This window comes from Callorhinchus milii, unplaced genomic scaffold (genome assembly GCF_018977255.1).
Source record: "Callorhinchus milii isolate IMCB2004 unplaced genomic scaffold, IMCB_Cmil_1.0 Scaffold30, whole genome shotgun sequence".
NCBI classification, from domain to species: Eukaryota; Metazoa; Chordata; class Chondrichthyes; order Chimaeriformes; family Callorhinchidae; genus Callorhinchus; species Callorhinchus milii.
The window spans coordinates 3,569,123-3,584,184 of record NW_024704771.1 but is presented as its reverse complement, the minus strand read 5'-3'; the positions used below and the strand labels follow the sequence as shown (position 1 = coordinate 3,584,184).

At 43.2% G+C, this 15,062-nt stretch overlaps 1 protein-coding gene across 4 annotated transcripts; it reads left to right on the top strand.

Moving 5' to 3' along the window:
- Positions 1–2,527: 2,527 nt before the first annotated feature.
- Positions 2,528–14,934, top strand: LOC103189488. 4 transcript variants are annotated; one of them, XM_042344865.1, is made up of 11 exons: positions 2,528–2,838; positions 4,083–4,379; positions 5,328–5,681; positions 6,638–6,907; positions 8,428–8,544; positions 8,690–8,791; positions 9,329–9,457; positions 10,972–11,052; positions 12,045–12,152; positions 12,768–12,846; positions 13,777–14,934. In XM_042344865.1, the coding sequence occupies exons 1-10, from the start codon at positions 2,796–2,798 to the stop codon at positions 12,806–12,808; spliced, it is 1,542 nt and encodes a 513-aa protein (XP_042200799.1). In that variant the 5' UTR covers positions 2,528–2,795; the 3' UTR covers positions 12,809–12,846; positions 13,777–14,934. The 4 variants fall into 4 exon arrangements, with proteins under 4 accessions (XP_042200799.1, XP_042200800.1, XP_042200802.1 ...); XM_042344866.1 differs by having other exon boundaries at positions 13,764–14,934; XM_042344868.1 differs by lacking the exons at positions 6,638–6,907; positions 13,777–14,934 and having other exon boundaries at positions 12,768–13,066.
- Positions 14,935–15,062: the final 128 nt, after the last annotated feature.

Genomic DNA, 15,062 nt, shown 5'->3' with positions numbered 1-15,062 from the left:
TTAGGCAAGTTTGCTTACTCCACATGCCTCTGGTTATCTAGCATTAAGTACAAACCCGGTTGTTAGTCGATTGGTGAATTGCTTTCCGGGGGTAATAATCCCTCAAAAAAATGTAGTCACTCAATCCATGACTGTTTGTGGCACACTGCTGTACACAATTGGCTGCTGCATTTCATCCACAAAACAGAGTCAATCCACTTTACAGTATACTCTATAAAGCGCTTTGAGACATCTCACCGACGTGATAAAAGGCAAGTATTATTATTGTTAGCATTATAATTTAGGTATTCCCTCTTTGCCCTCTATTATTTTCTTGATTTGCATTTGTTACTTGCTCTCTATACCAAACTGTAAGTAATTCAGACGCTCCTACTTCTACCTGCAGTGATGGCATGTAATGTTCCTATTGGAGAGCTGGCAGTATTTGTCACTGTTGCTGTGGTGGTATATTTGGTTGCTGTTGGAATATTCTTTCTCTTTTTCGGAAAGTTCAGTAAGTAATAATTATGCAGCTACATTTACAGCGTTTCGGGGAGAGTTCCATGTCTTCACAACGCTCTGAGTGAAGAGATGCTTCCTCAGTTCTAATGTCTAAGTCAGGGTGGGGTGAAACCTTAGGCAAGTTTCCTTACTCCCCACGCCTCTACTTACCTAGCAGTAAGTAGGAACCAGCTTGTTAGTCAATTGCTGGCTAGCTTTCCAGCACAGCATAGTGTCATTTTGCTTACAAAATATACAGTCCCTACACTTGATATCAAATACTGTGAAGTGTTTTGAGACATCCTCCCGACGTGAAGTACGCTATACAAAATGCAAGGATTATTATTATCTAAAATGGGTATTCTTCCAATTATGTCTGTTGGGGGCTTACCAAGTGTCTGTTGATTTCATTTGCAGTGCAGAAATGGAAGCATCCCATCAAAAAATTCAGGAAATGAAGAATCCTGTGAAGATTCATCAATGCATATGATGAAGTGCAATAGATATAATCACGCTCTTTTTTGGGTGGGGAGGGGGTGGTTGGGGGGGTTTTGAGAATGGAAGAATATATCAATTCAACATTCAGCCTTGCATTTACAATGTGTAACAACTTAAAGATGAATGACTATAATTTAATGAACTATTTTATTTAAATAAGCTCCTGAAAAGAATGCTGATGCCTGTGCAGACTCTTTGAAAGAGCTATCCCACGAGTCCCACTCCCCCGCTCTTACCCTTTTTCCTTTTCAAGTACGTATCCAATTCCATATTTCCATTTGAAAGCTACTATCAAATCTGCTTCCACCATCCGTTCAGGCAGTGCATTCCAGATTGTAACAACTCTCTGAGTTTAAAAAAAAATCCTCACCTCTTGTTTCTTTTGCGAATTATCTTAAATCTGTGTCCTTTGGTTACCTGCCATAGGGAACAGTTTCTCACAGTTTACGCTTATCAAAACCCCTCATAATTGTGAACACCTCTATTAAATCTCCCTTTAACCTCTCTGCTTTGAGGAGAATAATCTCAGCCTCTCTGTTCTCCACATCACCGAAGTCCCTCATCCCTGATATCATCTGGTAAATCTGGTAAATCTTGTTAGCACATCTTCAACTCTGTTTCATACGCGTCACCTTGGACAATGCAACCATCACAAGAGAATGTTGGTTGTCCTGCCCCCCCCCCCCACCCCCCCCACACACAGATAGAGATGGAGATGGATAGCATATTTCCCCGTTTTGCCAAAAATGCACAGAGAATTGCTCTGTGCTGCCAATTATGGAGCAGCGGGCAGGGAATGGCAAGGAACTTGGCCTTTCTTGAACAAATGAACTTTATCAATGACTGTGTAATGTAATGCACAGCTCCGAGATGTTGTATGTCATTTGTCAGAGGACTGTACATGTATATATCCTGTATATTGCTATGTAACGTGTGTGCACACACGTATGGACAAAAAAATGTAAAATCTCTTCGCTATCCATATATTTGCTGAAGTCAAGGATGGTTGCATTTGTTGCGAGAGCTGTAATGTATCCGGGCAAAGTATTTTTTTAACCAGATATCAAAATGAGTTTTTTTTAAAAAAAAAGTGAAAGTGTTATTGGATCCCAAACGTGATTTGTCCCATCTGTTAACAATCCCACATCGCTGCGGCTTTATTCTGTTCAATAAAGTGAAATGTTAACCGTACGGTGTGTGTGCTCTGTGACAGAGGATTTGCTGTGTGTGGACACCTGTGGTTTGTGAGTCCGGTGTCCTGTGTTCATGACTGTTTAAGGGGAAACGGGTTCATTGCACTCTCACACTGACCTCCAGCCTCACAGCCCGGAGCAGCAAGGCCACGCCCACATGAGGCGCGGCGCCTGCGCAGTGAGCTCCAGGACGGGTCGGTGCGGCGCCTGCGCAGTGAGTGAGCGCGGGGGACGGGAGGTGCGGCGCCGGCGCAGTGAGTGAGCGCGGGGACGGGCGGTGCGGCGCCTGCGCAGTGAGTGAGTGAGCGCGGGGACGGGAGGTGCGGCGCCTGCGCAGTGAGTGAGTGAGCGCGGGGGGGGACGGGAGGCGGACAAACTGACACCGTTGTCAGAGGCGAAGGAGAAGCGGCTTCGGAGCCGAACTGAAGGCGGCGGAACGGGCGGAGTCGGCGTTACCGAGCGAGCGGCCCCCGGGCGGGGCGGGGCGGGGGCCAGAGAGCCGGACAGCGGCGCCAGTCGCCGCTTTGTTTGTCTTTCGTTTTGAACTGTGGCCGTTAAAAGGGCGGAGTTGCCGTTGGGCGCCATCTTGTGACTTGTCCCTCGCCCTGGAGTCAGGCAGCGGGAATGTTGCTCACAGCCGCTCTCCTGCTCCTCCTGGCGCCTCAGGGTAAGCGGCACAGCCACAGCACAACTACAGCACAGCCACTGCTGCAGCACAAGTACAGCCGCAGCACAACTACAGCACAGCCACTGCACAGCTACAGCACAGCTACAACTACAGCACAGCTACAGCACAGCCACAGCACAACTACAGCACAGTCACAGCACATCTACAGCTACAGCACAACTACACCACAGCCACAGCACAACTGCAGCCACAGCTACAGCAAAACTACAGCACAGCCACAGCACAACTACAGCACAGCCACAGCACAACTACAGCACAGTCACAGCACATCTACAGCTACAGCACAACTACAGCGCAGCTACAGCACAACTACAGCCACAGCCACAGCACAACTACAGCACAGCCACAGCACAACTACAGCACAGCTACAGCACAACTACAGCCACAGCTACAGCAAAACTACAGCACAGCCACAATCGGGGTGAGCGAGGGGTGGGGGCTGGTGGGGGTCAGATTAAAATGGACCAAATTCGTAAATCCATCAAGTTTTGTCCACGTGTCTTCCTTCCCCACAAAATGTACAGTCAATTCACTTTACGGTATAATAATAATAATAATCCTTGCATTTGATAGAGCGCTCAAAGTGCTTCACAGAATAGACTAAAGCAAATTGTCTGTATATTTGTGTGTCTCAAAGTGCTTAACAGTGGTGGAGCCTGACACCAAGCTGGGGGGGAGATGACTCATCTACAGTCGTGGAGGGGGCAATGAGGAGGGATTGGGGGGAGAGAAGGAAGGGCAAGGCGGAGGGATTGCGGGACAACGTTCCAAAGCTTCATGGCAGAGTGTCTAAAACCGCGGCTGCCAATGGTGGATCAGAGGGGATGAGGGTTAAGTAGGAGTCCAGCGGAGTGGAGGCAGTGATTGTGGAGTGGGGAGAAAGCAGGTCGCAGAGGCTGGAGGGTGCCAGGGCGTGAAAGGATTTGTAGACAAGTGAGAGGATCAATAATGGGGTGGGAGGGTGGCGGGATGGGCATATAATCATGCATTCAGTTCAGAAACGGAAAGCAGGCCAGGCACATTTTATCAACATTTTGTTTTTAGAGTGTTTCTTCCTAGGTATTGCGCAAAAACTGTGCCCTCCATTCAACCTTCAGTGGCTGTGTTATGAGCCACCGTATCCCAAAATTCAGTCACAATCAAGCACTCTGGGCCACTTCCTGGCTTGCAGGGCGTTATATAATTTCAAGTTGTTGTTAAAACTAACCAATTTTTTCTTGCAGGTCACCAGAAGAAATATGAATCTGGTCTCGAACAGTACTCTGTTCTTCACCCTCAGTTTTCTGAAAACAACAATCAAAGCAGTGAGCTGAACTCATGGAACTATCCCACGTATGATGAGATGTCACCGTTTTTGGAATATGAAGTGGGTACATCCCATTTTAAGAATCTCCGGAGCCATGTAATACACCCTTCGAGTTACAGTTCTCTCCTGTTGGAGCATTTGGAAATGAATGACAGTAGAATGAATTTTCAACCAAGAAAACGAGATGGAACGGATGAAGTTGCACCATCTAAAGGTCAGATTAATCGACTGCTATAACGGGAGAGTCAATGGTACTGTCCCTGGAATTCATTACAGTATTGAGGTGTCAGGCAGGTGGATTTCCTGCCATGATAAAGTGGCCACATCTGAATCCTAAAAACTGTTCTGCATTCCTTTGAGACCGCTCCTTCGGTCACCCTCCTAGTGCAGTTCTGTAGCTAAGTGATTAGAGCACTTGCCCCTCAAGCGAGAGAACCAGGGTTCGATTTCTGGGCGCAATGTTGGGCAAGTTTCCTTACTCCACATTACTCTGTTTACCAAGCAGGAATTAGGAACCCGATTCTTAGTCGATTGGTGGATCACTTTTCCGGGGTAATAATCCCTTCAAAAAAATAAAAATAATAAATTGGTCACTCAATCCACGACTGTTTGTGGGACACTGCTATAATAATAATAATCCTTGCATTTGATATAGCGCTTTTCACGTCGGGAGGACGTCCCAAAGCGCTTCACAGAATATGCTGTAAAGTGAATTGACTGTATATTTGTGGGCGAACGCGGCAGCCAATTGCGCACAGCAATGTCCCACAAACAGTCGTAGATTGAAAATGACCAATTTATTATTGTTTTTGGTTTTGGAGGGATCATTATTAGGCTCTGTGGAGTAAGGAAACTTGCCCGAGGTTTGGCCCTCTGCCTGGAATTGAACTCAGGTCTCTCGCTTGCAAAGCGAGTGTTCTAACCACTGAGCTATATGCAATTGGCTGCCGCATTTCACTCACAAAGTATACAGTCAATTCACTTTATAGTATAGCACTTTGGATCGTCTCGAAGACGTGATAAGGCTCAATATCGAATGCAATTATAACTATTATTATAAATCTGTTATTCTTTGCTGTTTGAAACTGAACTTTTTTCTTGCTTTTTTGTGCTGATTGAATAACAGCTAAAAATTATATTTGTAGTATTGTATTTCTTGCAGAATCTTCAGATGAAAAGAAGAGCATTGAATTTAGAAAACCGATTTATCGTGTACTGGGCTCCTCAGTTGTATTTGCTGGGTTCACACTCACAACTCTCAACACACTTGATTTTCTGCAATGGAAACATGTAACACGTGAAAGTGAGATAATTATCGGAGGCTATGTTACTCGCTATGAGACTGCTTCTCTGCATCATCTATACAGGCATCGAGCAAATATAAGTGAAGGATCTCTTCTATTGAAGCAATTAGAAAAAGAAGACAGTGGTCTATATTGTAAAAGATCAGAAAAGCTTGATCTTCAAACCAAGGTTACTGAAATAAATGAGGTCTACACAGAGTTGATAATTGAAGGTGAGTGCTATTTATAATAGCAACAAATTACATTTAGACAGTGCCTTTCATGCCAGGAGGACGTCCCAAATCCTGGGAATTTAAAGAGAGAATAACTTCCTTGCAGACTCCGGCCTGCTTCATTTCACCCCACCATTGGCGGGTGGGCCTTTTGCCACCTTGCCCTCCACCCTCCCTGATCCTGACCCCCTAGCTCATGCCCGAAACACTGATTGTCCAATGCTTTAGGACACCTCCCAACGTGAAAGGTGCTATACAAATGTAATTTTGTTGTTGTTGGACTATCAAGGATGTGCTGGGGATGAGCTAGGGATTGGGATCAGGATGGGTGAGGACAGGGAGGGTAGGAATAGGAGGGTGACTGAAAGTGCGCTTGACAAAGAAAGTCTTGAGATGGGGCTTGGTGAAGGCAAGAAAACGGGCGAGGAGAAGGGACTGTGGATGGAGTTCCAAAGAAAGAAAAGAAAGAAAGGCTGAAGGCCCAACTGCCAATGGTGGGGCGGACAGGATGGAGAACTTGGAGTAGGCCAGAGTCCACTGAGAGGATGGGACAATATGGAGTTCAGGTCACAGAGGTAGGGAGGAGTAAGACTGTGGAGGGCTTTGAAGGCAAGGACAAGGATTTTGAACTCTATCCCTTTGGGGATGGGAAGTCAACAGAGCCAGCGAGCCTAGGGGTGATAGGCTCATGGAGCCTGCATTTACCATGTACAACATGAGAAAAAGAAAACATTTCTTTTATTTTTAACAGTTGGAATTGTGTTGGGATAATATCTTAGGAACATTGGATGGATAATCAGTTTGTCCCAAAGTAAAATCAACTGAAATTAAAAAAAATTCCGACACCAGTCTGTCTCGTACTTTTTGTTTTTGCAAAGAGAGCTATTCTCTCTTTAAATTTGAGGTCACGTTCTCCATGCAGTGCAATTGTACCAATTGTACCATCTCTTCTATAGAAAAACTGCCAATACCAATCATACTGAAGGAACCCAGCTATGTGGGCAATGTTGTTGTGTTGAGTTGCCTTCTCAACAACAAAATGATTTATAACATGTCTTGGACGAAAGAAGGTGAAACTCTATACAGTGACAGCCATTTGAATGTAACATTTAACAACAGCACACTGATCATTACAAATCCAACACTCGTAGACTGTGGCATGTATACATGCATTGTGAAAAACCACGTCAGCCTGAACAGACACTCACGTGTCCTCCTGATCGATGGTAGGTGTTATAACAGCTTGTACAGTATTGCATTCGTGTAAGTGATCAATATAGTTTTCCACTATTTAAGATTATGTAGAATATTTTCAGTGCTGGATGCAGTTTGGAACCCTTGAACCTACAATATATGTTCTGCCATTCTATAAGATCATGGTTGATCTGTACCTCAACTCCAATTACCCGCCCTTGCCCCATATCCCTTGATACCCTTAGCTAACAAATATCTATCCACTTCAGTCTGGAAAATTTGTGTTGTGACAGAGGTTCCTTCTGATAATAATCGTTGCATTTGATATATTACCTGTAACATCGAAATGTGTCAAAGCGCTTCAGAGGCAATTATCAACTGCCCGCTCGACTGGCTCCAGCCTACTGCACTTTCAGCCACTATGCCCTGAAACTCTGGAACACTCCCTCAATCCCTCCACCTTACCCCCTCCTTCCCAATCTTCAGGTGGCGCCTGAAGACCTTCCTCTCCAACCGTGCTTACAGTCACCTCTCCCAACTTTGCGTCAGGCTCCACCACTGTCAAGTGCTCTGGGACACTATCCTGCATGAGGGGTGTGATATAAATGCAAGTTGTTGTTATATTCAGCCAGAAACTTTTTTTTTTAATTTTGTAGGTTTATGTTGGTTGTATTTGAACCAATATAAACCTACAAAATTCTATAGGAGAGAAAAAAGTGACAGTGAAACAATTTGTCAGTAATAACATTCGATGCAAGGCAATCTGGTGGTAAAAATCCCAAATTGTACTGCAACCTCTTTGAAGGTGGCATTACAGGTAGATGAAGCTGTTGAGAAAGCATACAAGATACGAGGCTTTATAGATAGGGGCATAGAATTCAAAAGTCAGGAAGTTATGATGAACCTTTATAAAACACTGGTTAGGCCTCAACTAGTGTTTAGTTCCAGGCACCACACTTTAGGAAGGATGTAAAGGCATTGGAGAGGGTGTAAAGAAGATTTACCAGGATGGTAACAGGAATGAGGGACTTCAGTTAACAGGAGAGGCTTGAGAAGCCTGGGTTATTCTCGTTGGAGCAGAGAAGGTTAAGAGGAGACTTAATAGAAATTTTCAAAATTATGAGGGATTTGATAGGGTGAAAAAGGAGAAACTATTTTCACTGGTGGGTGGGTCACTAATCCGAGGACAGCGATTTTAAGTAATTGTTAAAAGAAACAGAGCGGAGGTGAGCAGAAATTTTTTCACACAGCAAGTTGTTCTGATATGGAATGCATTGCCTGAAAGAGTGGTGGAAGCCGATTCAATAACAATTTTTAAGAGAGTAGATAATTATTTGGACAAGTTTCCAGCGGTATAGGGAGAGCGCAGGTGAGTGGGATTGATTTGGATAACTCTTTTAAAAGAGCCAGCACAGACACGATGGGACGAATGGCCTACTTCTGTGCTTTATAATTCTATGATTCTATGTATGATATACCTATCTGTAATATACTGTAGTATTCAACACATTTGTTAAAACTAAGCTAAATTCACATGTGTTTACTCTTTTAGGGATTCTGTTTGCTCACAAACATACTTTCATTGCCTATATCATTGCACTGGTCAGCAATGTAACATCCTTGGGTTCATCGGTGTACTTAATCTTCTTTGCCTTGTTGGAATTTAGAGGTAATGGATGTTTTTTCTGAGAAGATATTACAAGTTCATAGACTATTTAAGTGTTTGAATTTTAAGCCTTTAGGTAGGTCATAATTTGAAACATAATAATCTGATTTTCTCATAAAGTAGTTTCACTCATCTATTTTTTTCATAGTTTACAAACGCCACGTGCAACTCACTGCTATTGGTGTATTCTTTCAAATGCTCGCCTTGGTTTGCATGTTAACTGCATCTATTTTGGGTGTATTAGACATAGGTAAGTTTTTTTTGTTTTCCTTGTTTAAATTTCAACAGTCATTACATACAGGAGTCCTGTAGCTCAGTGGCTAGAGCATTCGCCTCGCAAGTGAGAGACCTTGGTTTGATTCCCAGCAGGGTGAAATGTTGGGAAAGTTTCATTACTCTACATATGAGTAGAGTGATAAGGCGCAATATCATGTGATAAGGCACTATATCAAATGCAAGGATTATTATTATTTGCATGACTCTTTGTCAGGTGCCAAGTTTTCACTCCTAGTATATTTCTCCTTAGATAAACAGAGGCATATGGAGTAAGGAATGGTGCCATAGGTTTCACCACGCCTGGGAATCAAACCCAGGTCCTTTTGTTTGCAAGGCTCTAATCACTGCACTGCAGGACTCCACTGTAGTAAAATGACCAGAAATAAACTTTGAATTAAATTGAAATAAACTTTATCCTGGCAAATAGGAATTGATTATGTGTTACATATTCAGAACATATATTTTTGCATTCTCTCCATTTCACTCTAAACTTTATTTTTTTCTTTCCTAGGATTTGCTGTAGGATACAGAGTTCTTTCAGGATTTACATTTGTTGCTGTCATAATAATGATTTGCTACATTACTTTCATTTACCTGCGCCCTGAAAATGAGCTAAATCGGTCATTTTTGTTAACTAAGCGTAAGTTATTTTCATACTTGAATATCAACATGGAAACATACAACTGCTTTCATTTGGACAGTGTCCTTCATCCCAGAGCACTTCGCGGCGGCGTCTGACAATGAGCCGAGGGGAGTAGGAGTGAAGAGGTGACCATGAGCACGATCAAAAACAAAGGTCTTTAGTTGGGATTTGAAAATGGGGACGAAAGGGTGGAGGGGTTGCGAGATGAAAACAGAACAAGGTCCATCTAGTCTGCCTTCTAGTAGTCGCATACCACAATAATGGAGATGTTGATAGCAATTAATTCTGTATGGATTAGTCCACCATCTCAGCGGGAAGCTCTGGGAACCTCAGATCCAAAGTTGTCTGGTTCTTCTAAGCTTATTATACTTGTCATGTCTCAAATTACTCCTATACCGTATCCCCAAATATTATCTTCTGAAAGAAATCTATTGAATTTGCATTTGATGAATTGACACTTTCTGCTTCCACCGTCTGCCCAGGAAATCTATTCCTTAGATTTATCTCTCAGATTTACCATAGTTTGTTCTCACTGTTTACTCCTCCCTATTGGTGATGTTTTCTCAAAAGGGGAATTTTAATGCAGATTTATATGCTCTCCAACTATATCTCAGGAACTGAACAGGTTCACAGTATTCCAAGGCACTGGTGATGACAGCAGAGCCCAAATCCTTATCAGCAGGATTTGGAAGGGCAGACCTGTCACTGGGGGTAGGGAATCCTTCTACTCTGCTCCTGTCAACCCTTTAGCCAATGAGTGGGGTGGTCTTAGCAGGACAAGCATCAGGAAAGCTTGCCAGATAGCAATATCAATGGCAAGCAATGCAGATTTAGATGGTTAGACTCCAGTGCACACTCGGGTCCTCAAGCCTTGGCTCTTGCCAACCTGCACCTAATAGCCTAATACTTTCCAGGATTAGGTAAGCAGCATGCGCCCCTCCAGGGAAAGAGTGCACATTCCACTCCAACAATCTAACTCTGGGATCTCCACGTGTGTGGGATTCATGGAAATCTCAGCTTGGTCTGGAGACTCTTGAGCATGGTGATGGGTTTCCGCATGTGTCAGACACCCGGCTGACCATCACAAAATCCAACTACGTATGATGAGCAGTTGTATTTGACAAAGGTTGTATAACTTGGGCACAAAGAACTATTTGGAGTGATAGAAACCAAGATACCGACTTGCATGCATAGCATGTAATTGGAACATAGGAACAGCAGGAGGCCACTGAGGCCCTCGAGCCTGTTCACCACTCTATTCGATCATTCTGTAGATCAACTCCAAATACCTTGCTTTTGATACCCCAACCTAGCAAAAATCTGTCTGCCCTAGTCTTGAAAAATTGAATACATCCCGCATCCACAGCATTTTGGGGGAGTTCCAGATTTCCACTACTGTTTGCTTGAAAAAATGCTTTCTGAACGGCCTAGCTCTAATTTTAAGGTGATGCCCCCTTGTTCGCCATTCCCCATTTTCTCTCTTATGGTTATTCAAATTTTATTCATCACAGATCATCGTAATACCATTCTAGTATATGAAGTAATTGCTGTGTTCATTTCATTTATCCCGATTTATAAAGCAAAACAAAACAGTGAGTATTTTGAAATAAGTGAAAAACATTGAACTTGGCACATCTGGGTCTCAGGTGCACACTTTCTTTCTATATTTTCCACTATTGCCTTTTGTTTTTCACCATGAACACCTATGATCTCGTCATCTCCTGATCGTGTTTCTCCACCTAATTTCTTCCTTTTTCTTTCCCCACCTCCTCCTGTTTGTCTCTGTTTATATAGCAGTAAGTAGGAACCCGTTTGTTAGTCGATTGGCGGATTGCTTCTGGAGGTTACAATTTCTTAAAAAAAAATTGGTCACTCAATCCATGACTATTTGTGGGACACTACCGTGCGCAATTGGCTGCCGCATTTTGCCCACAAAATATGCAGTGAATTCACTTTACAGTATGTTCTGTGAGGCACTTTGAGACATCGTTAAGACTTGATAAGGCGCTATGTAAACAAACAAGGATTATTATTGTAAGCGGCTCCCTTCCAGTTGATCGATTTCAAGATTCTCTCACTTGTCCACAAATCCATTCATGCCCTAGTATATTCTGATAACCTGAAATGTTAACCCACTTTCCTCTCTCCATAGATGCTGGCTGACCTGCTGAGTGTGCCCAGAGACTTCTGTTCTTATTTCAGATTTCCAGCATCTGCAGTATTTTACCTTTTGTTTTTTAGCACATGTTATACAAACCTCCACTACCTAATGCCTCACCCACATGAAGTTCCACATGTTCATCATCCCGGTTTTCACCAGACTCCACTGGTTTCTGTCTCAGAATTATCTTTCTCAAGATCTCAATTTCTTCACACTCAAGTGCAAGTGGCACCTTCACTGGCACCTTCTTGCTTAAAATAATAGTAATCCTTGCATTTGATATAGCGCCTTATTACATATTTGAGACATCTCAAAGCGCTGCATAGAATTTATTATAAAGTAGATTGACTGTGTATTTTGGGGGCGAAACGTCATGTGATCCTTTATGTAATTTGTAATTCAGACTTGTGTTTCTGTCTGCAGTGAATATGTGTAAGGTCCCATTCTCTACACTGGCAGTTGTCGCTACTATCGCAATCGTTGTCTTCTTGGTTGCTGTAGGAATACTCTGTACGATAGTTGTGAAATGGAGTAAGTAATAATCATTATAAACAAATTTCCACCTTGATATTTCACAGAAATAGAAACTGTATATGAACACAATCGTTTCTCGACTATATCTGTGGGAAATTAGTTTTTATCAGTTCCCCCAGCTCCACTACCCACAAACTCTGCTGCCCATATACCCACCCACGCTCCATACCCCCATCACACCAGTCCTCACCGTGTTCCACTGCTCCCCTAGTAAAGAATGGATTGATTTCAAGATCCTCATACTCGTCTACAAATCCCTTCATGCCCTAGTATCTTGCCCCCTTTCTTACCCTCTTTCCCCCCCACTCCACTACCCACTTTTTCTTCAGTTGGCTCTGGCTTCCTGCTCGTCCCTTGTCGCCTTCGCTCCACTATCAGTGGCTATACTTTCAGCCACTACACCATGAAGCTTTGGAACACTCTCCGATCCCTCCACCTTGCCTGTCCTGCCCACTAGAAACCCTATTCTCTTTTCAAGTGGTGTCATTAATTAATGCTTGGCCCTAATAATCCCTATAATCCCTTAAACCTTTATAACAGTTCAAATAACAAACTTTTCAGTGAACTGTTGGAACAGAACTTTATTTTGAATGCTTGTGATTTGATTTGCAGTGCAGGAATGGCAGCATCCCATCAAACACTTCAGAAAATGAACATCCCTGTGGTTTTAGTAGCACGACTTATTCTGAAGGTAAAATATACAAAGCAATTTTCACTTTTAGGAAGAGGATACGGCTATTAATTAAAGATCTCATCAATGTTATGGCTAGCTTGAACAATTTTAAGATGAAAATCTGTTTTTGTATTCATTGAGTGGCCATTTAAGTAAAGATCTCCAAAATGCAAAACAAGTTTTCATTTTGAAGGTGGAAGTCATTTAATTTTGTTTATTTTGACAATGTGTGGGATCCTATAGCTTAGTAGTTAGAGCACTTGCTCGATTCCCTGCAGGGCAAAATGTTGGGCAAAATGTTGGGCAAGTGTTAGGACCGCGTTCTTCCACCCTTCACGACCTCCCTTGCGGTCGCACCTTACCCCAAATGCTGCAAAACCCTTGTGCATGCGTTTCACCTCCCACCTGAATTACTCAAATGCACTCCTCTCCGGTCTCCTGAGCTCCACTATTCAAAAGATCCAGCTCATTCAGAACTCTGCTGCCCGCACACTTACCTGAACCAAACTCCGTACCCACATCTCGCCAGTTTTGGCCAGGCTCCATTGGCTCCCAATTACTGAATGGATCAACTTCAAGATCCTAACATCGTGTTCAAATCCCTTCACTCTCCCTTGCAGCGGTCGCTCGCATCCTCTGACCCACCATTGGAGGTTGTGCTTTCGACCACTGCACCCCGAAACTCTGGAACACTCCCTCAATCCATCCACCTTGCCTTCTGTCTTCCCTGTTTCAAGTCTCACCTGAAAATCTTCCTCTTCAACCGTACTTATCGCCACCTCGCCCCCTCCCTGACTCGTAGTCAGGCTCCGTCACTGTTAAGCGCTCTGAGACGCTACCCTGCCTGGAGGGTGCTGTATAAGTACAAGTTGTTGTTGTGAGTGAGCAGAAATGGAATCAGAAAAATATTTATCAGATTGAACTTCTCAAATTAGACTGCTTTTCTAGGCTTCAATTACGAATATTACTTTGGTTGTGTGGAGAGGTGAGCAACAGATAGCCACAGCTGATAGCAAGACCTACTAAACATGAAAATGGTATCGCCACCTAAGAAGTGGGAATTGGATCATTCATCTCCAAGCAGGAAATGCAGCAAATGCAAATGGAAGACTGCTCTTTGGGGATTAATGATACAAAGAACCGAAAAAATGCCTATGTACAGCAGAATCCGCTTTAGCCAGATACATGGGGCAGGGAGCCTTGTCTGATTTACCCGGTGTCCGGTAACCAAGGTTCTTAACCTTTTTCTTCTCTTCCCACCATCTCCTCTGCTGAGTGCCTCTTCCCTCCATTGCCATTACCGTTGGACGGGAAGGCGACTAATTATTGCCGGCTCCAAAAGGTGTCATCTCATTGGGACACTCACTGTCTGGGTCAGAATGTGGGACACTCACTCACTCGCTGTCTGGGTCAGAGTGTGGGACACTCACTCGCTGTCTGGGTCAGAGTGTGGGACACTCACGTCTGGGTCAGAGTATATGATACTCACTGTCAGGGTCAGAGTGTACGACACTCACTCACTGTCTGGGTTCATTGTCAATCACAATGTAACTCCTCTCATCTCTATCTTGGAGCTGCTTGTGGCTGAATGGAGCCACTTGAGAACAATGAAAGCCCGAGTGAGTATATTCAACAGTAACCAGCGACCAGCGCGTTATTTTGCCTGAATTAACATCTGCATTAACGGGGGGGGGTTTTAAAACAGGTAATGAATCAGGGCTGGGCATTCTATGCAGCGTCCGGGGATAACTGGCATCCAGCTAAAGAGGACTCCACTATGTAATATAAATGTGTGCGCGTGTATAAATTTATCTTAGTTGTAGCAAAATCCAAGCACTCTGGGATGCTACCCTGCGTGAAGGTGCTATATAAATGCAAGTTTCTGTTTTTGTTGTTTGAAAGTGTTCAACGTTTTGTTTTGTTCATGTGTGGACATACAATCTAAAGTCTTTTACCAAATGCCATTTGTTTTTTTAACAAGGGGAAAATGTATTCAATGCTAAATATAGGATTTGAAAACTATATGGTACCCAATAACACTAATAAACCTTATGTTTGATTTTCAAAGCAAATAAACAAATAAAAACTAAAGAAATAAAAAATAAACTAAATAAGAAACCGCATTTTTCCCACAAATACAGAGTCACTGCACTATACAATATATTCTGTGAAGCGCTTTGAGCTGTTTCGATGAGGTGATAAGGCACCTTGTCAAAAGCAAGGATTATTATACA

Coding starts and splice junctions, on each gene's coding strand:
- LOC103189488 (XM_042344865.1), top strand. CDS start 2,796: ATGTTGCTCACAGCCGCTCTCCTGCTCCTCCTGGCGCCTCAGG. Junction 2,839..4,082: donor GCTCCTCCTGGCGCCTCAGG/GTAAGCGGCACA, acceptor TTTTTCTTGCAG/GTCACCAGAAGAAATATGAA. Junction 12,153..12,767: donor TACGATAGTTGTGAAATGGA/GTAAGTAATAAT, acceptor TTTGATTTGCAG/TGCAGGAATGGCAGCATCCC.